At 61.9% G+C, this 26,549-nt stretch overlaps 1 protein-coding gene across 6 annotated transcripts in view; it reads left to right on the top strand.

Moving 5' to 3' along the window:
* The window catches only part of LOC122385181 (serine/threonine-protein kinase tricornered-like), a 70,483-nt gene that overhangs the window by 8,596 nt on the left and 35,338 nt on the right, over nt 1-26,549 (top strand). The window contains exon 1 of one of the 6 annotated variants that reach the window (XM_043373264.1): nt 5,653-6,034. The exons of the other annotated variants lie outside the window; for them this stretch is intronic. Within the exon in view, the coding sequence (XP_043229199.1) occupies nt 5,947-6,034 (88 nt within the window). The 5' untranslated portion in view covers nt 5,653-5,946. Of the gene's footprint in view, nt 1-5,652; nt 6,035-26,549 lie in introns of those variants that run through there. 6 annotated transcript variants of the gene reach the window in all.

Raw genomic sequence — 26,549 nt, 5'->3', positions numbered from 1 at the left:
CGGGTAACTATTTGTTCTGTAAACGGAGCGGGCCAGGCGCTCGCCTATTGTTGAAGTCCTCAGGCTGAGCGGCGGCCTCTGGGAGTGGCGGACGAGTGTGGACTGAAGGGTCGTCTCGACTTGTTGACATGTCCTCCTGCTGTAATGGAGCCGAGAAGATGTCAGTGCGAGAATAATCACTGGTGCTTCCCCTGCACCCTGTGTATTTTCACCAAAACGAAAGGGCAGAGATTAGCAGGTCTCAGGGCGGGTCGACGGGGAGTCCCCGATGGGAGTGAGGATACCTGACATTTTTTTTTCTGCGTACGCTGGGATAGGGTGGCGGTACCGCTCCTGACTACTCCTCAGTTCTCGCACATGGTCTCGTGATTCACATGATGGCTTACACACACGGCCTGAGCCTTGTGCTGGTATATATGCAATTCTATATTGTACAGGGTGTCTCAAAAGTTCGCTTACAGGTACCAGAAATGCTTTTTTGTCAATAATTCTGAATCAACATGAAATTAACAGTCGAAATTTTGCATGGGCATTGGTAACAACCTTCCTCAAGCAGCTTCATTGTTTTCAAGCGCATTCGACCCTTCATGAGCTCACAAAAAAGGGTTCACCTCTGACCATGGATCAGGCATGAAAATGGAGGTCGCATACCCGGGTCGGCTGAGAAACTCCCTGCTTCACGAGTAATGGGAATGGTTAGGTCGGAAATGACACATGGCAAAGTGTCGGCGAGGATGAGTACAACATGATGGTCATCTAATAAAAACGGTGGCTAAAATTTTTGAAGGACAAAACCATGCGAGACTAACAGCGCTTTGAACGACCCTTGTACCGCAGCAGACTCGTGCTCCGGAAAGCAGTGGCGGATCCAGGGGGGGCAAAATGGGCATTTGCCCCCCCCCAAACGGCATGATTTTAACATTACGCCTATGGACGATGCATGGAAAGAATCGATAAATTTCTATGGTTTGCCCCCCCAAAAAACTCTGAGCTGGATCCGCCTCTGCCGGAAAGCAGCTGAAAATGCAGTCCTAACTATTGAAAACTGAATAGAAGCTCACAGACAGAGGTTACCCAGTTTCATAAATTGCAGGTCATCCTAAAATAAAGACAAAATATCATTTAAAATTGTTTGTTATATCTATAACGCTAAATTTTGAGGGAAAATAATGCGAAAATCGTCAATGCCGAGGACAAGTGACCCTCCAAAAGTGTCAATTAATGTAAAGTTTTATCTAACGAAGTTTCAAGAGGCAGATCTGGAGCAAATAGCTTTCTTTTACACACAAAATCCGGACAAAACCGCACGATGGACAGGTTTTGGCCGTTAACAAAGCAGAACCTCTCCTGAGGAAAACACTCCGGAACCCAGCGAAGGTCTTGGCATTGGGAATGACGAGCGTTCTGGATTTGCAAATTTTGCAAAATGTGTCTAAGAAACAGATGGCCGACACATTCTGCTACGATATGCTGCGAAAAATTTGCCCCTGGCACTTCCCATTTGTTCAGGAATGGGGTTGTTTTGAAAAGGAAAATGGTGCTTGGGAGGTCGGCGCCAGTCATTCATGAAGGAGCTAGCGCCAGAGAAGACCTACAAAATGCTCACGGATGGTGTCGATGCAAGCTATCGGCTTTCAGGGAGAAGCGGATGTTGCCGGGGAGCTCGTCAAACCTAAATCCGACGCAGAAACTGCGGGGGATTCCCCTACAAGAGCTTGAAAGCTGGTAACCGTTTATCAGCCTCCGGCAGCTGACGGAGTGACGAAAATTGGTATGGGCAAATATTTTTGGAGATACAGCAAACGGTTTGGTTTCCAACCTTCCGAATCAGTTGTCAAAGCATGCATATTTGTCTAGTGTACACACGGACACCAAAACCTTAGATTTTTGGCCGGTTCTTATATGCTTTATTGACATGGGAAATGTGTAAACGAACTTTTGAGACACCCTGTATATGCCTTACACCGATCCTGACCTGACAGCCGGCTCAGGTAAATCCGGCCAAAACACTGGTCTGAACCTGACTCGCTGTTTTCGCCCGCTCGGCGCTGTACCCGGTGGGACAGCTCCCGTTGCCGGCTTGCACAATATGTAATGGCGCCGTATTGTGCTACACGCCCTGATGTCAGAGCCGGTGTATGCAGTTACACCTGAGTGACAGACCGTCTATTGTCGCACAATGGACGCCGGCCAAGGCATCAATGGCGGCCGGCGGCCGTGGTCGGCCTCTGTGAGTCACGGCCGGCTCGGGTGTGTGTACGCTGCAGCGCTTTGTGTGCTAATTGCAGCGGGCAGGCCGTGCCTCTGCAGTAGGGCCGGGTCAGCTCCGCGCCGCGACCGCCCAGTGGCAGCTCGGAGCCGCGGCGGCGGCCTCTGTTTCAGTAAGCGGCTGGAGGCGGGGTCAGAGTCAGGGCTGGGACCGGAGTTTGATTTTGAGCCGGAGCTGGAGCCAAAACCGGAGCTGTAGCCGGAAGCGGAGCTCCGTCTCACCGACTGATTAGGCAGAGGAGTGGGCGGAGTGGGTGCTGGGATGGCCAGGGGCACATGGACACTGGTAGATGAGGGGAAGTCGATTTGGCGATGGGTCTATGATTGTGGAAGTCTCCGTCGCTGGGTCCGCTCGTACCCGCTCATGCCGAGCTCGTCCCAGATCAGCCGCAGCTCAGCCCAGCTTACGGCGGTATCTGTTCGGCACAGCGCCGCCGCCCGTCCCGCGGGCTGGGCCGCCCGGCGCTCCGCTCTGACCCTGGCCCGTCCCTGGCGACCGGTGACCTTTCTGGAGATCCGGAGGCGGCCATGACTCACCGCTCTCCTGTGATGCTCCACTCCCCTCCCATCCCACCCCGCCCGCCTCTGTAACCGGGGCTGACAGACGTGCAAACATGGAGCGCAAACGGGCGACGGCACTCAGCCCCGACCGGTCACCGCGCTGAGGTGCAGCTCAGAGGCTGACTCACCGGCGGCCGGCTCACGAACTCACGGCGAGCGCGGCAGGAAGTCCGCCAGTTCCCCGCCGTGCCGTTCGTGCCGAGCTGGAGGGCGCGGTATATACGGCGGACACCGCCGCCGCGAGCTCTGTTCGGATTATGACTGGACATTATTACACGGCGTCGAGGTGGAAGGATTTGGATTGGCCTCACTTTTGCGGCGGACGAAGGCGGAGCCCAGACCGGTAATTTGGGAGCGCTGCTCTGTTTTATTTCCTGTTCCGGTCTGTTCCATCGCGATCTGTCTTGCGGTGCAGTGCCCTGACGGTACCGGCGTTGTAATTTGGCGTATGTGTGTGCTCAGCGTGCTCCCTGGCCGTGCCTGTCGGTACCGGGCAGTGTCATTTTCTTTATGCTGCCCGGCGGTGTCGTGCCCGGGGCGCCGTGTCGCCGGCCGTGCCCGCGGCGCTGCAGCATTCCCCGCGGCGCGGTCCCATTCCTTGGGCCGGTGTGTGTCGGCGGTCGGCGGTGTGGGAGCGGCGGCCGGCCCGCTCCCACGGCCCGCAGCCCCGGCCATTGTCGGCCGAGTGCGCGTGCCGCCCGGTCCGGCCCGCAGTGGGACGCCGCTGACCTGACCTGACCTCTGTACTGGTGGTACGCTGCCGACGGCCGGTCACGAACCGGGTCACCGTCCCAGCGGTGATCGGTCCGAGCGAGGTCAGAACTCAGCGCCGGCCGGCCGGTGGAACGAACCGAGCGGTAAGAGCCGTAACAAACTGACTATGCATGTGGGTACGGGGCTTGGTCAGCGAGCGAAGCAGAAGCGAGGGACCAACGCGGAAGTGGATGAACGTTTGGGCGAGCTGTGTCGACAGGTTCATGGCAGGATCTGAGCGGCTTTTTCAACTCTTTTACAACTGCTTTTCATCTCCCTGAGATCTGTCACTGTTCTTTAAGCACCTCGATTTCTTTCAAGCTGTAGCAGTGCTCGTCGCTTGCCACTTGACACGAGCATTCCGACACCATCCCATCGACCATGTTCCCTTTATCTGCGATGTGCGATACTGCCTGTGTTGACCTCACAAGATTGCTGTATACTGAGGGCTCCGTTTGACATTCTAATAGCCAGGTCATAAGAACGCCATTTTCATGTAATCCGGTGTTACGTTTTCGCCGCCAATGTCTAAATGTTGACCTTGCAATATTACTTCGGCTTAGCCGAAACTGTCGTGATATGCCAGCGTCCTGTGCCTGATAACCCCTTCTGTTAGTTTGCTTTTCAGTTTCGACCGAATGCCAGCTTAGATATGGTTTACTAGGGATACCTCACAACCCACGAACAACGCCACAATACCAAGTCTTTGTTCGTCAGAGGCGTTACTCTTAGCATTACCTTTGGCTTGGAGTGCTTGCTTGATAGGTAGGTTTTTAGGAGATAAACACGAATCACGTCCCACTTTACTATCAGGGGATTCCCGCCGACGGCAATATCCGTATCTGCCAATGATTCATCCCACAGTGTGAAGGTTCAATAGACTGTTCCGTTATGTCCCAGCACGACGATCGTGTCAAACGTGACACTTTCTCTTCGTCCACTAGCTGCGCGACGAACCAGGATATGCGCGTGCAGCGTGGTGCGAGCGGCACTCTGCTCTGCGTGTGGCGGCCATTGTGTCCAATCACAATTGGTAACAAAGACCTGAAAGGAGACTGTGTCGCCACACCGCCGGGGCGTGTCGCCCACCGCCAATTCCATGGTCAGGAGCGGACGTGTGGGCCGGTCGGTGGTGTGTCGGGTCGGGTCGGGTATCGACTGCCAGCCAAGGGCGGATTGCATCACTGACCGTGGTGGATATCGAACGTCGAACGCACGAGCCGCGTCTCTGACCTGACCTGACCTGACCCAGGCGTTAGACAGCAGTCTCCTGCCACAGCTGAGGTCATCTCCGGTGCTCTGCACCACAGCAGACAGTGCTGGTCAGCTCGCGACTAACCACACAACTGCCATTGATCGCCGTGGTGAATGAGAATGAGAGACCTTCGTGAAACTATGCACTTATCGATTTCTCTTTTTGCAAAGAGGGAAATTGTGCGGCGTTTTTACACCGTTCAGTTGTCATGGAGCTGATCAGTTAATTACTTTTGGACGCGGCCGATTCACCACTGTATCTGCCGGGGAGACTCCCGCTTTCCTGGTAAGGCTGGCTCACGGCGGCTCTCCCAAATATAGCCGACGACCACCTGACTGGCGACGCCGGTGTCGGCAGCGTGCCAGCCCCGCCAGCCCTGCCGCACGTTCTGCAACACACGGCGTCGCTTGCATCAGTCATGCAGCGCTGGGAACGAGCCCTCCATGGCGTCATCGGAAGGCGGTGCGCAGCGCCGCCGGCCGGCCGCCGGGCCTCACGCATCACCCGCGCTGGTTCCGTGCCGCGGTGCACCGTTCGCGAACAACGGCGAACAGCGGCATCCGTGGTACCGCTACACGGTCCGGGCGCGATTCCGTGTCCGGCGCATGACGCTGCCGCTGATACACGCCGACTTCCGCTCTCTGCGGCCACTGAGGTGGCTGAGCGTCGGCCGTGCAGCGCCGGCCGTACCTGCCCTGCCACCGAGCACGCCTGCAGCTGAGCACGGCCAGCCAAGGCCGGCGGCGACCCGGGCCGTGACGTCACGCCGCTCCACCGGTGACGTCACGCGGGGCCGCCGGCCGGCCGCCGCTCGGCGCCGGCTGCCAGTTGTCGACAGGCCGTCGGCGCGGTGAGGTGTGGGGTGGTGACCAGTGGATCCCGGACAGCCGGCGCGCTGCTCAGTGGACTGTCGGCGCCGACGGTGACACGTGGCCGCGTCAGAGGACTCTGCCACGTCGGGCCCGGCGTGCGGGCCGCCGGGCGACAGGACGGGGTCGGTGCGCGCTGGCTCGGCCGGCGCGGCGCCGCAGCAGGGCACGCCGACCACAGGCCGCCGCCGGCGACTCATTAGGGGCATCGCGCCGTCGTTCGGCTGCCACACCGGCTGGATGACCCGACACGACCCCATGCGGTTCATGGAGAACATCTTCGGCATCTTCGGCCACCCGTCGGCGTCGCCGCCGCCGGTCAGCACAGGTGAGCGAGAGGTCGCCGAGCGCGGCCGTCCCTCAGGGACAGTCACCCGGACACTGCAGGGGACGGGAGAGAAACGGGCTACTATTCCCCTGGGGCCCGCTGGACGGACTCGACTCGTCCGCTCTCGAACGTAGTACGATGACCTTCACTGGCCGCACGGGGCCGGCAGTAGTTGAGATGGAGTAACCCGCTTTGTTTTACAGCGCGATATAAACCGATCTAATTCTTTACGGCTGAGCTGTCCGAGCTGCCGCTGGCTACCGGTCAGCTGTGTGCTGAGGCCGGGAGCAGAGGTCGCTAACCCCGACCAGGGGTGGCCCCTGCCCCACTGTAAGGTGGCCCTTGTCCTGCTCTCGTTGGCCCCTACCCAGCCGGTAGCGGGCCCCTGTCGATGGCGGTACGATGGTCCGCCCGCTCAGCTGTCACAGTCCTCCCTCCCCTCCCGCCCAGCTGGCCGGCCGGGCGGACCTCCTCTCTCAGTTGGAGCGCTCCCAGCCGGCCGGCTATTATCGAACGAGCAGCGACGGGGCTGCAGCTCCGTTCGAGGAACGCCCTTTGTTGGGCTGCCCACTGCTGGCCACTCGGCGGGCTCTCCGGCGATCGGCGCTGCTCCCTGTACTTGGAGAGTCTCTGCGACCGGCCGGCATGCAACCCTGCCTTGTCTGGTGGTCCGTGAGCGGACCTCGGCACGTGGCGCTCGGTCGTAGGCGGCAGTGTCTGTGCCGGGATCAGCTGATCGGTCGGCGGAGACGGCTCGGAGTGGGTCACCGCTACCTGCCGGCGCCGGACCGGACAGACCGGACCGTGGTCCATCGCCGCCGCCACCGGCCGCGGCTCAGCGACCCTGGCCGGCGGGCGAGAGCGGCCCCGGGCGGCGGCGGGGCCAGCGTCGCAAGCGGCGTGGGTGGCCGAGCGGCCGAGATTCACCGACTCAGCAGAACGGACCGCGCGTGTGCCTCAACTCAGCAGTCTGAGCCGGCGCGTGGGCGCTGAGTCGGTAGTTTCAGCATCTCGATAGTGTCGGCTGACACGTGTGCCGTTTGTTGTCACTTTGTCGACAGGTCTAACTGGTGTCCAGTTCTCCTGTGAACCGCAGGTCACCTGTTCAGCAGGTTGTAGCTAGGTAGCATCGCTTTGTTGATGACATCAGCCGGACGTTTTAGGCGGCCAGCTGGGTGGCTGCGGGGCTGGGGAGGAGTCGGCCGGGGTGGTTCTTGTCACTGTTCCCGGCCAGGAATAGACAGGTCAGCTGGGACGTGGCCGCTGTCAGTTTTTACCGGCGGTCGTGACGCGCCACCGCCGCTGCTGACCGCTGTCCATCCGTCCGGCCATCCGTCTGTCGAGTGTCACGGGGCTGCGCTGGGTTCCTCCGGTCTCTGGCGGCGGTACCCGGCTGTTAAAATCAGTCGCTTCCGGCTGGTTCACGCGGAAGTAAAAAATGTGATAAATCAAATCAACAGTTTATTGCAACTTCACTGTGCAATGACCAACGGTTGAAACAACAAACGAACCGATAACAGCTTCCAACCAACAACCTAAATCTCCAATCTACACCGCAGATCTGACTGCGACCGGACTAATGCCGAGAAGCAGTGACGCCTAACGGTGCTTTAGGAACGAACTCACAATCGATTTGGTTCAAGCTGAGAGTGACTCAGATTCTACCCGTTAAATTCTACCCTTTAAACCGGTTGTACCGGGATCATTGTAGCGCGCCACTTGCGCGGTAGTAAGTTAAATGTAGGGAGTCAGGTATTCAGAAGGGTTTCACTCATCTGTTGCTTTACATAAATTAATTTAGCAAAACTCTATCCGCCAGTCCGGCTGAGGCAGAACGCCCACAACCTTTCCGACCGCAACAGAGTTGGTATTGAATAAACACGGCTAAAGGCTAGAAGGAGCTAAAAGCTCACGACCAGAACTCAACCGCAAATATTCAATACAGCGTTACCTGCTCCCAACGAGCTCCAAGCAAGACTGCCGCTGGAACGCGCGGCCAACCCCTCGTCGCCTCCCCACCGCTCGGCACAACGCACACAACCAATCAGCGAACGCAAACGCACTCAGCGAGGCAGCGCCGCGCCCCAGACGCGTAGGCTAGCCCGCAGCGCACGCGGCCAGCGGCTGGGCCGCACCGCGCCGCCGCCGCCGAGCGAGCGGGGCTGCGGCGGGGAGGGGCGGGGGTAGAGAGATGCACAATGTCCATGGCTACATAATATGATAATATCACATTCTCCCCACCAAATGTGCGTTCGACAACCACATTTTCTAATCCTGTTGCACCACAAGAAACAAAAATGCACTTCGCAAGATCACTAATCTACTGCGCTCACATAGAGTCCTCGTTTGACAGGTCCACTGTCCAGCTTACGCGCCATCGCGGAACCGGATCCATGACGGCAGGCCCTCGGCGGCCGCCATCTTCCTGAAGCCCTCCGGGCTGATGTGGATCTGGTCGAGCTCGTACCACTGTCTGCAGTCCGAGACACAGTGGGCGCGTTTCCACAGCTTCTTTGTCAGCTGTCTGCCGACCGGAACGAAGTGTACCTCGCGTGGCAGTGTGTGTTTCAGGTGTCGCTCCGCCGCGTACGCCGCTGTGTCCTCCCATTGGACGGGCAGGATCTCTCCGTCCAGACGCGCAACAGGCCCGAGAACTATCACCGCCTCCGCGATGCCGAGCAGAGCGTCAGTGACTTCCGTGGCGTTACCCGACATCCGGAGCAGAGTCTTGTCAGAGGCGCTGGGGAGACCAGTCAGTCTGCTGTAAATATCATTCCCGGTCATCCAGACGATGGCGCTGCCCAGGCGCCGACCGGCCTCCTCAGCGTCCCGCCTCCAGTCGGCGACCACCTCCAGCAAGTCGTCGTTCAAGCTTGACCATGTGGCTCCGCCCCGCGCGAGATTGATGGTCGCGTCCTCTTCCCGGCGAGACCCAAGACCGCTGACTCTCGCCACAGAGTCGCCGAGTACGACGTGCAGCGGCGGTAGCTGCTGATCCAGCCACGGGCCGGCCTCCTCGTCCATCAGTTGAAGTATTTCGTCCATGTCTACAAAGAAGAAGAACAATCGTTATCAAGGTTCTCATATAGTCAAGGGGTACTGATGGTTTTTTTCCGGGTGCGTCACGCACACCAGCAGAGCTTCAAGCCCATACTAACCATATCTTTTGGGTAAAAGAATATCAGGATAGTGGTGATAGTTTTACACACTCATCATTTGTTTTAGTTTTGATCAATTCCCACTGCCTCCAACTGGAACATCTTATTAATGGGGCGGAGAGTCCGCTTACCGTGCATTTTTAAGTAGGCTGCCCTCACTTTACCATCACTACCTAGAATCAGCTCCGTAACGAGCGCCAGCGGCCAGCGACCTCGCGGGCCCTCCCCAGCGGCACCACACCACACCGCACGAGGTGGTGCGCTGCATCGTCACCAACACCAACGCCGCACCAAAGGCGGCCGCCAAAGCCAAACAGAAGAAACCGACCGCTCCGGCGCCGTGGGGTCAGGATGAGCTGCCCAACGCGCCGCCGCCCAACTCGCGGGCCATCCGTCCGGACGCGTTCCGCGCCGTCTGTGACACCATGGTACAGGGGCTCGGCAAGAAGCCGCGCAGCATCGGCGCCGACGTGGCCATTTTAGAGAACGGTGACGACCACGACCAGCGCGTGGTGCCGTCCCGCCGCGAGAACCGCGTGATCCTGACGCGCGGTCGGCAGCCGCACCGGCGCATGGCCGGCCTGGTCTCCACGGGTCTCTGCTACCGCGTGGACGCCGAGAAGGCGGCCGATCAGTTGGAGGAGGTGGTGATACGGGAGGCGAACGCTCCACCACCGCTCCCTGTACCACTTCGTGGATCTGTTGGTCATACAACTTGAACTTCTCCTCACTGAGACGTTGCGTCATCTTTTGAGTTCGAGTCAGCGCAGAGAAGTAGTTAGAGACCGGTCTTTCCTCTGACCGCCACAGGAGGCCCATCTCGTACCGTTCCTCTTGTTCATTCCACGTGGGCAGGGAGTGGGACGATGCACCCGAGTCGAGCACCTCCGTCTCGGTGATTCCCACTGTGTCCAGATCCCACATGGCTTGGACTTGTTGGCAGTGAAAGCCTCGTCGCTGTGACTGTGACACATGTTCCTGACCCTGCCGTCCGTGTAGAACATACCCAAATACTGTCTCAATGGCTCGTACCCCCTCACTCATCTCCACCTGTTTCCACAGGATGATCTGGTACAGGTGATCGATGCCAATGAGGATGTCGATCTGAGCGACCGTGCCGTCATCTGCCATGTCCAGTTCGTTCCCTGGATTTGGCGACTGAGGAGTTGGAAGTGTTCCACAGAGCTCATCCGTGCTCCACAGGCTCACCCTCACAGGACAGCCACCAAACCTGCTCTCCAGGTCGACTTCCACTTTATCATATGATCGAGCCTTTTCAGTCTTTTCCTGAAATCCGATACAACAGAAGACTCCCGAGCCTAGTACCGGGAGACCCAGTTCCCCAGCCAGAGAGCTCCTGATGTACGAGGAGTCAGAACCACCGTCTAGGAGGATTCTGATCCTGCGGCTACCGTTCTGTCCGGCAGCGTTCACCACCGCAGTTTGGAAGAAGGTTCTGCACTCTTGAACCCCTCGGGCGACATATTGATGACGCGAGGAGGGCGGTTTCCCTTGGCCTGCCGTCTCTGCCGGAAAAGGCGCCGCGTCGGGTGACAGCATATGCCCAGACTGCGTAGCACCTGCGGCGGGAGAGGAGACACCAGTATTGTGCAGCAGGGTGTGGTGGTATCTTCCACATTTTGAGCAGGAGCTCCTTCTGCACAGTCGGGCGGAATGCCCAGACCCTAAGCATAGGAAGCATGCTCGGGACTTCCTTGCTGCTTCCCAGCGTTCTTCAACTACCAGAGAGTGGAATCTTTTGCAGTCATTTAGACGCTCATGAGTACCTCCACAGATCGCGCAGTTCAACCGCTGAGACCCGCCGGCCTGCTTCGAGGGTGCCCTGCGAGGCTCGCGTTGCACTGTCAGGGAGCTGACTACTGACGGCTGGGATTGAGGCGACTCGGCAGAAGCATGAGACGCTACTCCCTTGGCCGACTCTCGGAGTCGTATCTCTTTGTTCAGAAACTGTAAGAACTCATGGAAAGTGGAACTTTCGAGTCGAGCCCACTCCAGCCGCCAGTCCTCGGGAATCTTGTTCTTCACGATCGGCAGAAGCAAGCTTGAGAAGCTGCTGGATGGCACCCCCAACGTCTCCAAGGCACGAGTGTGAGACGACAAGTGGTCAATGAGGGTGCGCATCCCCTTCAGGTCGCCACTGCGAACCGTGGACATGTTCAGAAGATCCCTCATCAGGGCCTCCTTTCGTTCCTCTTCACGCTCAAAGCGTTCTTTGAGGATGGAGACTGCCTGACTGTAACCATCACCGGTCACAGGGATACCCTGGATGGGTCGAAGAGCGTCACCCGCCAGGTGTGATTTCAGAATCACGAACTTTTGTATGCTGGCGTAGTTGGCGACGTTGTGGACCGACAACGTGTACAGTTCCCAGAACTCGGGCCACTTGTTCACGTCCCCGTGGAACACCGGTATCTTTACAGTGATTGAAGATTGGAGCTCAGAGTTACACGTGGGGCCCTGTGTCTGGACCCTTTGAGCTTCATCTAGACGGCTGAGTACACGAGAACCCAGGAAAACCTCGTCTTCGACCGTCTGCAAGTGACTGGATTCGTCGGATTGGCCTAACTTGTCTAGCTGGACCTGGACGTCCCGTAAATCGAGCTGAACCTTTTTTAAATGCTGCAGTTTCAGCGCCAGCTGGTCTGAATCAATGGAACCCGAATCCAGTTTCCTATAGCTCTGGAAGTCATTGCACAGTTTGGTTGCTTTCGATCTCAGTCGAGTTCGCGTTGCGATTAAATCGTCCATTTTGTTTCAACAAACTTAACAAATACTCAAAGTAAGAGGACTGTATTCAATTCAAGGTTCAAAATTTTAGACGAGCCTTTTGACTGTTATATGCAGGAGCGAGACGCTCACAGCGATACAACAAGGCTGGCAAAATGTCACGAAACCTGATGACTAGTAAACAATGTCAGCCCTCAACAGAGGCAGAATGCCCACAAATTAGGCTAACAAATGCCCACCAGTCATCCGGCCCGGAGGACCTATGTTAAAATCAGTCGCTTCCGGCTGGTTCACGCGGAAGTAAAAAATGTGATAAATCAAATCAACAGTTTATTGCAACTTCACTGTGCAATGACCAACGGTTGAAACAACAAACGAACCGATAACAGCTTCCAACCAACAACCTAAATCTCCAATCTACACCGCAGATCTGACTGCGACCGGACTAATGCCGAGAAGCAGTGACGCCTAACGGTGCTTTAGGAACGAACTCACAATCGATTTGGTTCAAGCTGAGAGTGACTCAGATTCTACCCGTTAAATTCTACCCTTTAAACCGGTTGTACCGGGATCATTGTAGCGCGCCACTTGCGCGGTAGTAAGTTAAATGTAGGGAGTCAGGTATTCAGAAGGGTTTCACTCATCTGTTGCTTTACATAAATTAATTTAGCAAAACTCTATCCGCCAGTCCGGCTGAGGCAGAACGCCCACAACCTTTCCGACCGCAACAGAGTTGGTATTGAATAAACACGGCTAAAGGCTAGAAGGAGCTAAAAGCTCACGACCAGAACTCAACCGCAAATATTCAATACAGCGTTACCTGCTCCCAACGAGCTCCAAGCAAGACTGCCGCTGGAACGCGCGGCCAACCCCTCGTCGCCTCCCCACCGCTCGGCACAACGCACACAACCAATCAGCGAACGCAAACGCACTCAGCGAGGCAGCGCCGCGCCCCAGACGCGTAGGCTAGCCCGCAGCGCACGCGGCCAGCGGCTGGGCCGCACCGCGCCGCCGCCGCCGAGCGAGCGGGGCTGCGGCGGGGAGGGGCGGGGGTAGAGAGATGCACAATGTCCATGGCTACATAATATGATAATATCACACCGGCTGCGTCGGCACATCTCTTGGACCTCGTGACGACGCTGGCAACCGTCGGCGGCGCATTCCCGGCCGGTCAGCTGATGCGCCTCCCCCGCGGCCGGCGACGGACGGGCGGCACCCTGCCAGCTCCGCCGCCACCCGGAGGCCTGGCTCGGCCCGGCCGACCGCGCCGTCACCGTTTTTGTGCCCGGTGGTGGCTGCATTGTCGTCCCTCCCCTGCTGCCAGGGAGGCAGCGTGGTCCGATGTGCGCGGCCGTCCCTCCCAGGCCTACCGGCCCGTCCGATCGCCGTGTCGGGCCGTCGGCACCCGGCCGGCTCTCGGCGGCAGCGCTGTTTGTTGTTACAGAGTCCGTCGGCGGCTCGCCGCCCGGCCGCCGGTGTGCGCCGCGCCGGAGCCGGTGAGCCGCTGTTTATCGAGACACCGTATCGGAGCCGTCGCCACCTCCGGTTCCAGCTGACTCCGCTGGTGCGTCGGCCGGTCGACGGGCCGACCTGTTTGTTTTTGTCGTATCGGCCGGCAATCAGTGCGCCTCCCGCCCCTCACGGCGCCGGCTGACCGCTGTTTTTGCCCTGTCCGGCCCGTTTATCAAAGAGGCTGTCACCGCGCTGCAGGGTCCGATGCTGCTCGGTGAGCCGCTGTTCGCTGAGAAGACGCAGCGCGGTGTATCGCCGCCGTGTATTCTGCCGTGTACTCCGTGTAGCCCGTCAGCTGTGACGCCGGGCGCACGCCTTGCATCCCGAGTGGCTGGCGTACCCTTGCGACTGTCCCGGTCGTGATACACGGCGAGTAATTGGAGTGGCGTGCTGGACTGCTCTGTGCTGGCGATACTGCCAGAACCGCCACTCTGCTGCCGTGCGTGCGTGACAGAGTGGACAGTCGTGTATCCAACCGTTGACACCGGCGGGGGCCGGGCTATGTCCTGCCGGTCCTGCCTTTGTCCCTTCTCGGCTGTGACCCGCACCGCCGCTCCACAACACGCCACCAACGGGCGGCCCGCGGCGGTAGCGGTGGTGGGCGCGGCACTGCACGGAGTGACATTGAGGCAGCTCGCTGGGAACACGCCGCGCCCGGCCGAGGTCGAACAGCGCCCGCAGCTGTGGCGGTGGGATTCTGGGCCGCCGCAGCGACCGCCGCCGCCTCTGCCGCCGGCTGGCTCACAGCTCCAGATGGCGGCCCGACCCGGCCCGGTGAATGTGCTCCGCCGCCACTGCGTCTGACAGACCGGGCGCGGCGCCGACCCGTCTCCACACCCCGTGCCGCGCTGTTGCTCTGCCGTTACGTAACACCTCCCGGCGCCCTGCCACGCGTGGCGGCCCCACGGTCCCATGGTCATTGGTCACCTATGAGCTACCAAAGAACACCTCCCGCGGGCCGGCCAGAGCCTCCCGTGGCCTCCGTCGCCTGGGACCATATGTCGCAGTTTGGTTTGGAGCGGCAGCCGGCGGCTCCAACGGCCGTGACGGCCGGCTCTGGTGGCCGGATGGCAGCCCCAGGCACCGTTACCCGCGCCGAACACAAACACGGCCGAAATGCGGGCAGTTGCGGCACGGCCGCTCCCTGAAATGGTTCCCGGATGAGCCCCGTTTTGGTGGGGTTGAGGAGGCTGGCGATGTGCCCACTGCCCACCTTCTGACGGCGTGCCCTCGGGCGCCGACCGACCTTCGCCAGGGGCGCCGCGCGGGGCGGGCGCCAATCAGTCAGCTGACACCGGCCGGCCGGGCCTGCCACTCGCCCCCAGCCGTCTGTGTCAACGGAATGGCACACTGGACGCTCAATGTGTTTATGTATGTATCGGAGCCAGCTGTCTGCAATCGATACGGCCGACGATGGCCACTGACCGACTGGCCTGGCCGCTGCTCTGCTGAAGGACAGACTCTGCAGCGGGTGTCAGACAGCGCGCAGTCCCGACGCCCGACACCACTCGATGGCGGACCATCGACGCGTCGTTAGCGACTGGATGACGTCAGTCGCCGGCGCTGATGACAGCCCTGATGACGGGTTAGGGCCGGGTAGTCTGTCCTGACGGCCGTCGTCACGACACCGGCCGACAGGACAGGTGCGTCAGCCGCCGCCGGCGGGCTCGGTTTGTTCGTCGGTCACGGGGTCACGGAGCCGGCCTGTGACTACCGCCGGGCCGCGCCTCTCCCACAGAACCGTTACCGCTGCTCCGAGTGGTTCGCGCATACCATTTCTCGGTCAAGTGTCACCTGTCTGACGAGTGTCGGCGGCGCGCCCGTGCGACTGCGTGTGGTCCGTATGGTTTCCGGCCGGCCGGCGTGTCGCTGGGTCGCGCCGCGCGGCTCGTTAGTGGCGAGTAGCGGTACACGTCCGACCGTCAGACGGTGACCGGGCTGACCCGCCGCGCTGACCCGCGCCGCCGCCGTGCTGCCCCGTGTAGCGGTACCGTCGCCGCCGACTGTCGGACGGCGGAGGAGGAGATGTCTGTGGTGGGTGGTAGCGGTTTGGTGGCGAGGTGTGATGGGAGTGTTTGATTGACCTGACCCGGCGGAACCTCACCCGATCATACCTCTTGAATGCTCTGGAGCCCGACCTTACCCGTGCCGTATTCGGCTCTCCTTCATGGAGCTGCTGCCCATTGTGCTTAGGCGGCGCACAGGCTGAATACCCTCCCGTAAGTCCATGACAGGTTCCTAGCATATTTATTTGGTAAACCCGCTCAGTAGCGGTCAGGCTTGCGCAGATTTGTCCATGCAACGCAGATGCAGCCTGGTTGATTCCGCAACGCCACTGCGCATCGCTTTCCGACGCGTAGTTGCCGACACGGCAGCGATCATGGGCACCCGAGACACTCACCGAAGCTGCCGTCCAGCTGCAGCAGCTATCCGCCGGCTGCAGCAGCTGTCCCGCCGGCGGCCGGCCGGGGAAACTGCGCCGTTCTCCGTGCCATATCACTGTCGTCGCGGCCGCCGCCCGTCGACCTGAGGCCTGCCGCGGCGGCCAGCAGCTGGGTCTGTTTGTCATCGCCGCCGGCCGAGGCCGTTTTGCGCCGCTGTCACCGCCGCCGCCGCCGCTGCTTCTACGGAGCAGAGATACATTGTAACAGTTGCGTCGGAGGTGTGCGTCGTGCGGCTGCGTGGCCGGCAGTGACTGACGCGGCGGAGGAGACGTGGATGGTCCGCCGGGAGGACGGACGGGCGTCATTACCACCGTCCTGCCGCCGCGCTGCCACCCTGTCAGCTGGCCGAGACGCTCTCTCTCACTGACGGAGGACGGCCCTCCTCCTCCTCCGACGGCGGCGGCGGCCGGACAGAGGCGGTCGGAGCCGGATAATCCACCGCCGCCCCCTGCCCCCTCCACCCCCGGCCGACTGACCGACCGACCGACCGACCGGGCAGCGGGGGCGGCTATGTCGATAATTGGTAATTGCCCGCCGGTGGACCGTTGATTAGCGGGTCGGTCGGGCCGCCGGTATCTCCCCCACTGGGACACAGTGTTTCGGAGAGACCAGCCTCGCTGGCGCGGGCCACCGTTCCTGGAAGCCTCCCCGGTGGTATTCGATTGAAGGTGAAATTTGCATACCGCCGGGACGAGCAGTGCCAAAATCAAAGCCAACGAGGAAATTCGGGCTAGTCTGACTGGAATGGAACTGGTTTGATGTAAAAATATGTCCACATTTGGCCTGGGATTTCAATTCACTTCCAGTTTCCGACTACGCTGTCAACCGCCGACTACGAATTGCCCTCGCAACGCCGATACACAATGCGTCATTGTTTGAGTCATGTGTAGTTCCGTTGGTGCATGTAGCTGGGCAGCCGGTATTGCACGTTTCGCCGCTCTGGTGGATCGGCCGTCGGTTTGTGGCGCCCGTGACACCTGTGCTGCGGTGGGCGGCGGGCGGCACAGGCCGCTCGGGCACGCTGCCGCTCGACGTGTGCCGTTTGTTCAACTGGCGGCACAGCTGCGGCCGACGTTCGCTGACGCTGATCGAGCGACGCCAATGATGGCCGACGCACCTGATCAGCCCCCCCCGCCCCGCCCCCTGGTGTGCCCCTGCTCCGCCCTCCGGCCGTGACCTGTCGATCGTTGGGTCATGAGCTGGTCGGCACGGCTAGACTAGCTGAGCTCCTCCTGAGCTCGGGCCTCAGCCGTCAGACGCCGGGCAGTCGGATGGTCTGATCGAGCGCACGCGGCACGCCGATTCTGTGTGGCCGCCAGTCGCCACGCACCTGCACCATTCCGCCGGAGGTCTGTGAGCCGGGCCCGAACGGCAGGCAGTCCCCGGGAATGTCGAACAAACGCCGCACCAGCCCAGCTATGTGAGCTCAGATTGCGCTCCCATTCAGACCAGCTATGGCCATTCACGACTGCATTTCTCCCAGCCGGTTATGCAAACTCGGGTCCCCCGCTGGTTTCATGGCGCGCCGACCAACAATGAGCGTTACGCAAGGCTTTCCCGTCTATCCGTCATCCGTCCGTGTCAGCTGCTCGTCGAGGTCAGAGCGGCGCGCAGCCCGCCGCGCCCGGCTCCCCGCTGGGAGGAATCGACTCCAGGCTCGTGCACGTTTTTGTCAGCTCATGACCGCGCCGGCTTCCCATGAGAAAAAGAAGATCCGGTTCCCACACTTACATGCAGGGCGATCTAAATAAATCATAGATACACGGGTTTGTGCCAGTTGGATGAGTGTTCACTCTGCTGTAGCTTCAGTCTGCATTCGTCAGCGCGTGAGAGAACAAATCTCCACATCGCGACACCGCTATTGTGAAGAGATTCCATTGAGGACGTTTCTCAGACTCTGCCGTCACGCGTGTAGAGCCGTCCGTCGCGGGATAACCCGCACTTCCGCGGCGGGCGGGCTGGCTGGGCTGGGCGGACGGTGAGCGATCGACGGCGGCCGGGGCGGCTCCCCGGCGCTGCCGACGGGCGGTCCGCCCCGCCGGGACCGCCGGGTTTGTTGTGGATACCCGCGGCGGGTGGCGTCCGCGCGGGGAGGAGTCGGGCGGGGTCACCGCCCACCGACTGACCCCAGCAGGACTCCTCAGCCGGGAGGACCTCACCGCCCGCCGGCAGCTGAGGAATCTCACTGCCCACCGTCCGGTCGTTGATCTGAGGACCATGATTAGATGGTGCGAACACCACGATTGGATGTTCTCAGGACCACTATCAGCTGAGGACCGCGAACGGTAACCAGTGGCGTCTGCTGGAGTGTGAACCTTATCAGTGATATGGTCCCCCTGCAACCTGGCCAGTCCCAGAAGCCGGCGGTTTATTTTACAGGCATGGGTCAGTGAGACATTCCATTGACATTTGATTACATGTCTGCTGGTCTTTGGAGACTGGCTGATCCCTCTCAGCCAGCTGACACCAAACAACCTGTTCTGGAGCCTTCTGTTTACTCGTGGCACGGGTGTGGCAAGACGGAGTGCTGGTATGGCGTGAGGGTATGACGGGCAGCTGCAACGTATGATCGTTCGACCCTCGTGGCCTTTCAAATGCCTCATGATATTCTTACTGCATAAATTGCATGTCAATCATCCACAAGCGTGACTACTTTGATTCAATCTCTGTGCCGGACAATGCAGCTGCCAGCTCTGCCGTGCGTCAGGGCTGTGACATGTCAGCCGTGGCGTGCGTGCGTCCGGCTATCCCGAGCGCTGCCGTGAGCCCTTGTCGTCCTGTTCCCACCACTAAACCCCGTGTCGTGTCGAGCGCCGGTGTTCGGCCAGCCTCGCCTGCCGGCCCACCATCGATCGGCGAGAAACGATGGCAACCGCGGCCCGTCCATCGGCCCGTGCGGCGACCGGACACGCCATCGGCGGAATGCACGGACCGCTAACGACCGGCCGGTACCGGGCGGCGGCGGCCGGACACCCACGGCCCGTGCGAGCGCGCGCTCCGGTCACCGGCCGCCGCCGACGACCAAGGGCACCGGCTGGACAGATGGAGGCCGCTCCGGGCTGATGGCCGTGTGACTGCCGCCTGATGACGGCCGAGACACGGCAGCGGGCGAGGCTACGAGCTGCTGACGGGGGAGGTGAAGGTGATAGCACTAAATTTCACAAGGTGGTGCCCGAACGCCAAATAATGTTGGCCGGCGGCCTTTTGGACGAGCTGGCTCATACCCTTTCCAGCGTCTGATGGTCGGTTTCTCTGTACTCTGTCATGCTCCATAGGAGTTGGCAGGGTGAGTCCAGGAATCCACCTCCAGCAGACAGGGGAAGTGCGTGGCCCGGGTCATCCCGCTGGCCGGAACATGGTAAACCCTCATCTGTATGCCCGGAATGCGGCGCTCGGCGCGGCCGGTACGAGTTGTGGCCGGCGCCCCGTGTTGTCTATGTAAAACAATGGCCGGCCGGCGGCCTGTTGTTCCGGCGGCCGGCCACGTTACCGTGACGGAGCGGCGGCCGGCGGCGCTGGCTGCTCGTGCCGCCCCGCACCTCGGCCATTACCGAGCCGCCGCGCTGACCCGGCCCGGCCCGCTCCATTGGCGCCCTGTCATGCGTGCGCCGCGCCGCGCCGCGCCGTGAGGGCACACCGGCCGGCCTCGGAAGTGGGTGGGCGGACCCACGGGCGGGATGGCCGCCTGTGTAAACCCACTCGGCGTGCCGACGGCTGGTGCTGAGTGCAGAACAATGGGAGTGTGCGTCTGAAGTGCCGAGGCCGGAGCACCTGACCTGGGCGGAGCGCCTCAGCGGTAACCCAGCTCGCGTTCAGATCCGCCGGAGGACGCAGAGGTGGCAGAGGATGCAGAGGCGGTCTCTCCCCACGGTTCTCTATGTCGGCCGCCCATTCAGTTTGCGTGTCCCGATGAGGCGCGCCGCGTCTCTGGCTGGGTACGGCCTCGCCCAGGTCATCGTAACCTTGGCCGGCGGCCGCGGAGACGGCGGAGCTGTGGGCTTGTATGGCTTTAGGGGGCGGCGGGGCGCCGGCTACGGTGAAGGGTGACTCCGGTGACGGTCGGGCCGGCCTCTGTCGTCACCGGGTCACGCAGGTCGCGCTGTGGCCGCCCGGGTCTGTGACTGCGAGTACCGCCGGTGACCCGGGGTCAGGAGCCGGGATCAGCGCGGCGCGGACCGGGGCGTGGTCAGTCGCCAGGTTACGGCGCGGTGCAGCGGTTTCCACGGCAGCCGACCGGTCACGACACCGCCGAGTGATAGCGGATTGCAGTATCGGCCCGCATGCAGCCGGCGGTGTCACGAACTCGGCCCGGCGCCGATGGATATCAGCTAGTTAGCTGCTAACGAGGTGGCGGGCCGGGCCGTGCCGGGCTGGCGGAGGGTGAGGTCACGGCAGCAGCGCCGCTGAACGCCGAACGCCGCCGGGGTTGGACGCTGAAGGTCAGCACGTCTGACCCGGGCCGGACCGGGCAGCGCGCCGCCGACCGAACCCGGGCGGTCACGGCCCGCTCGACCCACTGAGAAGCACCTGTCACGCCGGCCGGCCGGTCGGTCCACTGACCAACTGGGTTATGACATGAGTCGGCGACCGTGACGGTGCCGGTGACCGACTGCGCGCCTCTCGGTGTCGCTGAGGACCCGTCGAGGGGCGCAGAGCGACGCCGGCCGAGCGGCGTCGAGAGCAGCATACCGCGCCTTTGTTTACCCACGGCTCGGCCGGCCGGTCAGCCCGCCGCGCAGTCCGCCCGCTGACCGGCCGTCCGGCCGGCCCGCGCTGCCATGACGCCGCCGATGACGCCAGCTGTGACGCCACCAGCCCGTGCCGCCAATGAGCGCCGCCGGCCGGCCGCGCCACCTCGCGCGCCCTCGTGCGCAGCGGCGGCCCGATCGGTCCAGGAATGACAGGCAGAAGGGGACGACTGGCACGAGCCGACCCGGTTCGGTGCCGACCCGACCCGGGGTCACCGTCACGTCTGGACTGGCGCGCGCCGTGATCTGCTCTGCTCCGTCTGCCATTTGGGCCGCAGGGCACGACTTGACGGTCGGACGATCTGTACTAACGACATGATGTCTGAGATTGGCATCGTCTGAAGATCGAACGGGTGCACGGGAACGGGCCGGTATGGTATGCATTGACTCGCCAGTCGGCCAGGCCGGGTAAACACCCCGCCGGACTGCGTGGCGGACCGGGTCGGGAGGCCCATCGCTGATGGATGGTCCCCAGCGGCCCATTGTCGGCGGTCCCGCGCAGCGATTGACCGTGACGCCGCGGGTCGGCGGGCCGCCGCGCTCGGCCACGCTTTCCTCGGCAGAGCGGCATTGTTTCCGTGACGGCTCCGACCGGGCCGCGCCCGCGCTGGCTCTGCTGGCCGACTTCGGACCGACTCGGCTACTTTCGCGCCGCCCCATTCGGTCTGGACCGGACCGGATCGAACCGTATGCAGATGTGCCTGCCGGACCGGCCGGCCCGGATCCGCATTCGGTCGGGCCGGGACTCACCGCCTCCGTCCACCTCTAGCCGTGTCAGGCCGCCAGCTCTGGTGTCGGTCCACCCAAGTCGGCCGTGAGGTGCCGGCGGCCGGCGGCTGGCCGTGACTCAGTTCAGTCAGTCAGCCGTGCCTGGGTCAGCGCCGGGGGAGTATGAGGGGGAGACCGGCGGGGAGGGGCGATGTCGATGACAGACGGTGGCGCAATACCACCTCCCCTGGCTTCCCGGTAATGAATCTCTCCCAGCGCAGGTGGCGCGGCGGCTGCGTCCGCTCCGCCGGTACGTCACAGGGGATCCCCGGGCTCCGGCCGGGCGTGTGACGTCACCGACTGCAGCGTCGGAGCGGCTCGGCGCCGTGACCTCGGCCGGACGGCGGGCTGCGGTCGGACTGAGAGGGACGTGTGACTCAGTGAGACCAACTGGACGCGCGCGGCCAGCGGAGGCAGTCAGGACAGCAAGCCGGAGACGGAGTCTGACCCTGTCGGGCAGTCCCGGCCGCAGACCGCTCGGACTCGTCACCGACAGCCGCCGATACTGATACCGCCGGCGCCGCACCGGGCCGGCCTGTGGTCGGGGCCGGCGTGAACCAAGCGGCCTTTCCCTGACGTGCTTAGTTCGACCGTAATGTCCGATAAAACCTGCACGTAGCCATGACGAGCATGGGCTCCATCCAACCCTGATTTATTGGTGCTTTGTCTCGGTCTCCAGAGGAATTCCCGTAAATCTCGGCGTGGAAAGTTTCACCGACGGGAAGTGAGTCGTCATCCGAGTGTAGCTGTCAATTGAGTCATTGTTCGGCGCCGTAACCTACCTTGTAAGCGGCTTCCGCATGTGATGCAGTTGTGACCTTGAGTTGTGCTGGACGTCAAGTCCGTACTACGCAGTGCTGATGCTCTATTCATGTGCTCTGCTCGGGATCCTGCTGGAACGCCCCACGGGGGCGCGGGCCGCCCGTCGGGCCGCGGCGGCGCGACGGGGCTGTAAACGCTCCGGCTCCAGACGGTAACAGGAGCCGCGGACGGCGCGGCGTCCTCCAATCGGGCCCATCTGCCGCCCGGGGCCGGTGCCGGGTCCGTCCGGGAGGGAGACAAACAGCTGAGAGGAGAGGAGGGCGGCAGTGGGGCGCGCACTGACGCCGCTGGCCGGAAGGACACCGGAGCCGATCCGGCTCTGCCCCGGACACTGGAGCGGCCAGCTGACGCACAGCGGGCGTCATGGTCTGAAAGGTGCCGCCCCGGAAGGCGGCGCGTGTGTCGGGCGTGGCCGCGGCGGGGGACGGAACGGGGTGGGTTACCGACCGACAGGGTAACCGTCACAGCTGGACCGGCGTCACGTGGCGGTGTCGTGACGCGCGCGCCGTCACGCCGGCAGCGGTGACCGAGCAGACGGGTATCTGGGTCAGCCGCCACCTGTGTTAGAGGCGCCGGCCGACCTGACCCGCTCACTGTCCGCGTCCGTGCCGAGCTCCGCCGCCGCTCCGGGACCGCCGGGTGACGAACGGTGAGTGTCGCGGTGCGTGTCCCGGCAGTGGCCAGTGCGGCACCGCCCGGCGTCGTTACGGAGTTGCGTAAGGTTGATGCAGGGCCGTGTTTACTCCTCCGTCGGCGGGCCGGTGATGGACGCCGACGGCCGGACCCGCTCCCGGCCGGACGCCGGTCACCCCCTCCCGCCTCCCGCCGCCCTGTCGACGCCGATGTACCGGCGTCGGGTTTCGGCCACGCCGCCAGCTGCCCGGAGCTCCGGTGATGGCCGAAGCGGGTCTGGAACAAGTGGAGCAGGGCCTGGAGAGTGCTGATGTGGCATCTGGAGCGTCTCAAACGCCTGGAACAACGCTCAGCGGATTTGATCTGCCGGTGTTAGGGAGTGGCGCGCGCGGGCGGCGCGTCTGGAGGACGGGGTGTGCCGCTCTCGTGTCGGCCGGCGCGCCGCCGACTACGGTAACCCCGGGGCGAATCTCGACGGGTGGGGAGGTGCAATGACGTCACACATTGTCAGCTGGCTCCCGTGTGGGTGCGCTGAGCTTGGACGCTTTGTTCTGTGACGTGATTTCAGCTCGTCGCCAGCAACAATGTATCGCACGATGTAAACAAAACCACATCCTTCCGATGTTCGTGCATCGGCCCTGTCGCGGCCATCCGCCTCCACGCCCCTTTGATCGGCTCCTGCAGGCATCGTGCCGGCTTTCTACTGTGACCGGGAGTGGTCTCTGGCCGCCTGCACGACGGCACCGGCTCGGCTCCGTATGGAGATGCCGTAAGCGGCCCCGGCTGATCACAGGGGCGGGGCGGAGAGAGCCGCCCGTGCCGGCCTCCGGCGACGGCTGACGATCCCGCTGCACCGCCCGGTCTGCCGAGGGGCCGGGGTGACTGGTAGCTGGCAGGGGCTGTCGGTGGTGACGCGATGTCGGGTTCCAGTTCATATGGGTCCGTTATGTCGCAGCATCCAGTGGGCGTGTCGGCCTGAGCCGAGTGCAAAACAGCGAGTCGTGTAGTGGGCCGCTGCTCTCCAAGGTTATCTCGAGCCCGGCGCCGCCGCCCCAACAGCAAACAGCGCCCTTGAAATCCTCCACCTCACGCGGCTCTTTTCAGTCTCTGTGCGGCTGGTCGTTAGTGGCGGCGGCTGACCTGGTTCGGGCCGGGCCGGGCCGGGCCGCCGGCTCTCTGGGCTCGGCTGACAGTGATGGCCGGTCCGTGCGGGCGTCGCGCTGCGTTATGGCACGTGCGCGGCAGTGGCGCACCGTCAATCAGTGGCGGTGGCTTCCGGGACGGGCTGGCAGAGAGCGGCGCGGGTGACGACGGTCGGTGGGCGGCGGTCGGCGACCGTTAGTGATGGGGACGCGATGGAGCGAGCTGTCAGTGTCAGACGCAACCGGGGACAGCCGACCCGCGCGCTAATAATGGAGCCTGAAAGAGAATGATAAGCTGGATGGAAGATCCTTCTCGGGTTTATCCCGTCTCTGCATCTCATACATGTGGTATCAGATATTGGAAATGAAGATGTCACTTCAGCCTTTTTGGCATTTCATCGGAGATCTTTTTGTCGTTTTTTTATAGCTGAGTGGTATCTGTGGAACTGGCAGCCGGGACGGACTGGCCGACCGAGTCTGGTCTGGTCGAAGTGACCCAGTTTGGTGGTGGGTTCGTGACCGGGCCGCGGCGCGGTGTGGCCTGACCCCGGCGTGTGGAGGTCGCCGCTCCACCCCGCCACAGCCACCGGCGCTGACCGGCGGGATGCTGAATAGGGGGTCCGGCGGGGGAGAACCCGGGGCGCCTCCCTGCTCCCCAGCTACCTGCCCTCCGTGTGTGACCGTACTGCGCAGAAGGAAGCCGACCCGGGCCGGCCACCGGGTCCGTCATGGATGAGCTGCTCCTCAGACCTCGGGGCCTCCTCACGGAAATCAGTCACCGGACCATAAAGAGGAGTCAGCAGGGATCCGAACTGTTTGGTATGTCAATTGCCCTGGCATGTCACTGCCAGTCCTCGCTCCTCGGCGCTGGTGGACGCCCCCAATGGTCATCGCCGCTGTGTTGTTTGTCCCTCCCCGGTGACCATCGATGTCCGGTTTTTACACGCCCAGTGACTATCGTTGTTCTGTTGTTTGTCGATGCGCCGGGCGGCCATCAGCGTCTGATTTATCGAGTCGCTGGCGCCCAACGGTACCGTGCGGTGGGCTGAGCTGCCGGTAAGCCGAGATGGGCCGACGAAAGTAAGCGGCTGCCCTTGGGGCGCAGCTCTCGGTGTTTGCTCTGGACGCCCAGTGCCCCGCGCCCGTAACGCAACACACTTGACCTGACCTGTGGGGCAACCGTGGCGGCGCGGCGGGGCGTGTTGTGCCAAGGTCGGGGTGTGTGTGAATGTAGTGTGACCGAGCCGCCTGTATCCGCTGAGGCGGATTGTCCCAGCCGGGTCTGCCGGTCAGCTCAGCAGACCCGACTCACCGGACCACTGTCTGGTCTGCATCAAATGAAAACGTCAACACTGTCTTCATTCGACACTGGAAACGGACTGACCGCTATCGCGAAAATTGACATTGCCCAAATAAACAGACGGGCTTTGTGCGCTGTTCGGAGCGGGAGCCGGTCGCCGTGGCGCCTTGGTCGCTGACGCCGTGTGGGTCCCGCCGCTGCGTGTTGACAGCTCACCTGAGCTGCGGCCAGCGTGCCATGCCGAGCTAGTCCAGTGAGGCCGAGTTACACAACGGGTCCGGCCGGGCCCGCACCGAGCCTTTCTCTTCCTGGCCTGCTGACCATGCCGGCTGGACGGACTGGTGCACCAGAGACGAGTTAGCGGCCTGATCACGGTCAGCGCGGCTCTAAACTGGCCGGCTGGATGACAGCATCCCTCACTGTCTAGTCTCCGAATCCCAGTCTCTATCAGGTCTGCTGCTGTCCCTTCTGTGCCGTGCCAGAAACGGCTCATGTCGCTCGTGGTTACCCATCGTGCCTGGTATTTTTCTGTTCCCTGGTGAGCTTTCTGCACGATGCGAGTCACCTTCATGGAACAGTGCGGGTTGTTTCCACGATGTCATCCGGTCCGGCCCGCTCGGCCTCTTGGGAGTGTGCACCGACCAGAGATAGCGGAGGTGTGGAGGGCCGGACGGCAGTCAGTGTGATGGTATTCCGGCCGCCTGGGCACATTGTCGTTACGTGATGGATCCCACCGCTGTCTCCGGACCTGATACCAGCCCGGCGTCACGGCCGTAACGTGACGGGCAGAGTGCCGCGCTGTGACGCGGCGTCACGGTCGGGAGCGCGCGCCTCCGCCGTTTTTGGTGGCGTGTTGAGTAACGTCGTGAGGATCGGTAGAGCTGTTGTTGACGCAAGGTGGTCCGTTGCAGTCTGCCTTGACTTTTTGTTGGGTAATTTTCCGCCGGTATATTGTATGTCATGGTGTACGGACTACGGATACGGCAAGGCAGTTGATTTTGTGGGTGCTAGCTTAGCTTATAATATCTACATTGTCTTAATATTTACTGCAGTGAAATGCCGTTCTCTTGTGTCATGAGTTGTGCCATGGAAGCATCTTGCATAATCTTGTACAATGTACATCAAGTTGCTCTCGACGCACTCGGCAAGGAGACATCGCGGCCCCATTTCTTGCGAGCGCCATATGAGCGGAATGCCTGCGATGGCCCTACCGGTCGCGCCAGTGTCCTCGCTCATGGTC

The sequence above is a fragment of the Amphibalanus amphitrite genome, unplaced genomic scaffold (assembly GCF_019059575.1).
Source record: "Amphibalanus amphitrite isolate SeventyFive unplaced genomic scaffold, NRLGWU_Aamphi_draft 000211F_arrow, whole genome shotgun sequence".
In the NCBI taxonomy this organism is placed as follows: Eukaryota; Metazoa; Arthropoda; class Thecostraca; order Balanomorpha; family Balanidae; genus Amphibalanus; species Amphibalanus amphitrite.
This window is presented reverse-complemented; position numbering and strand designations above follow the sequence as displayed.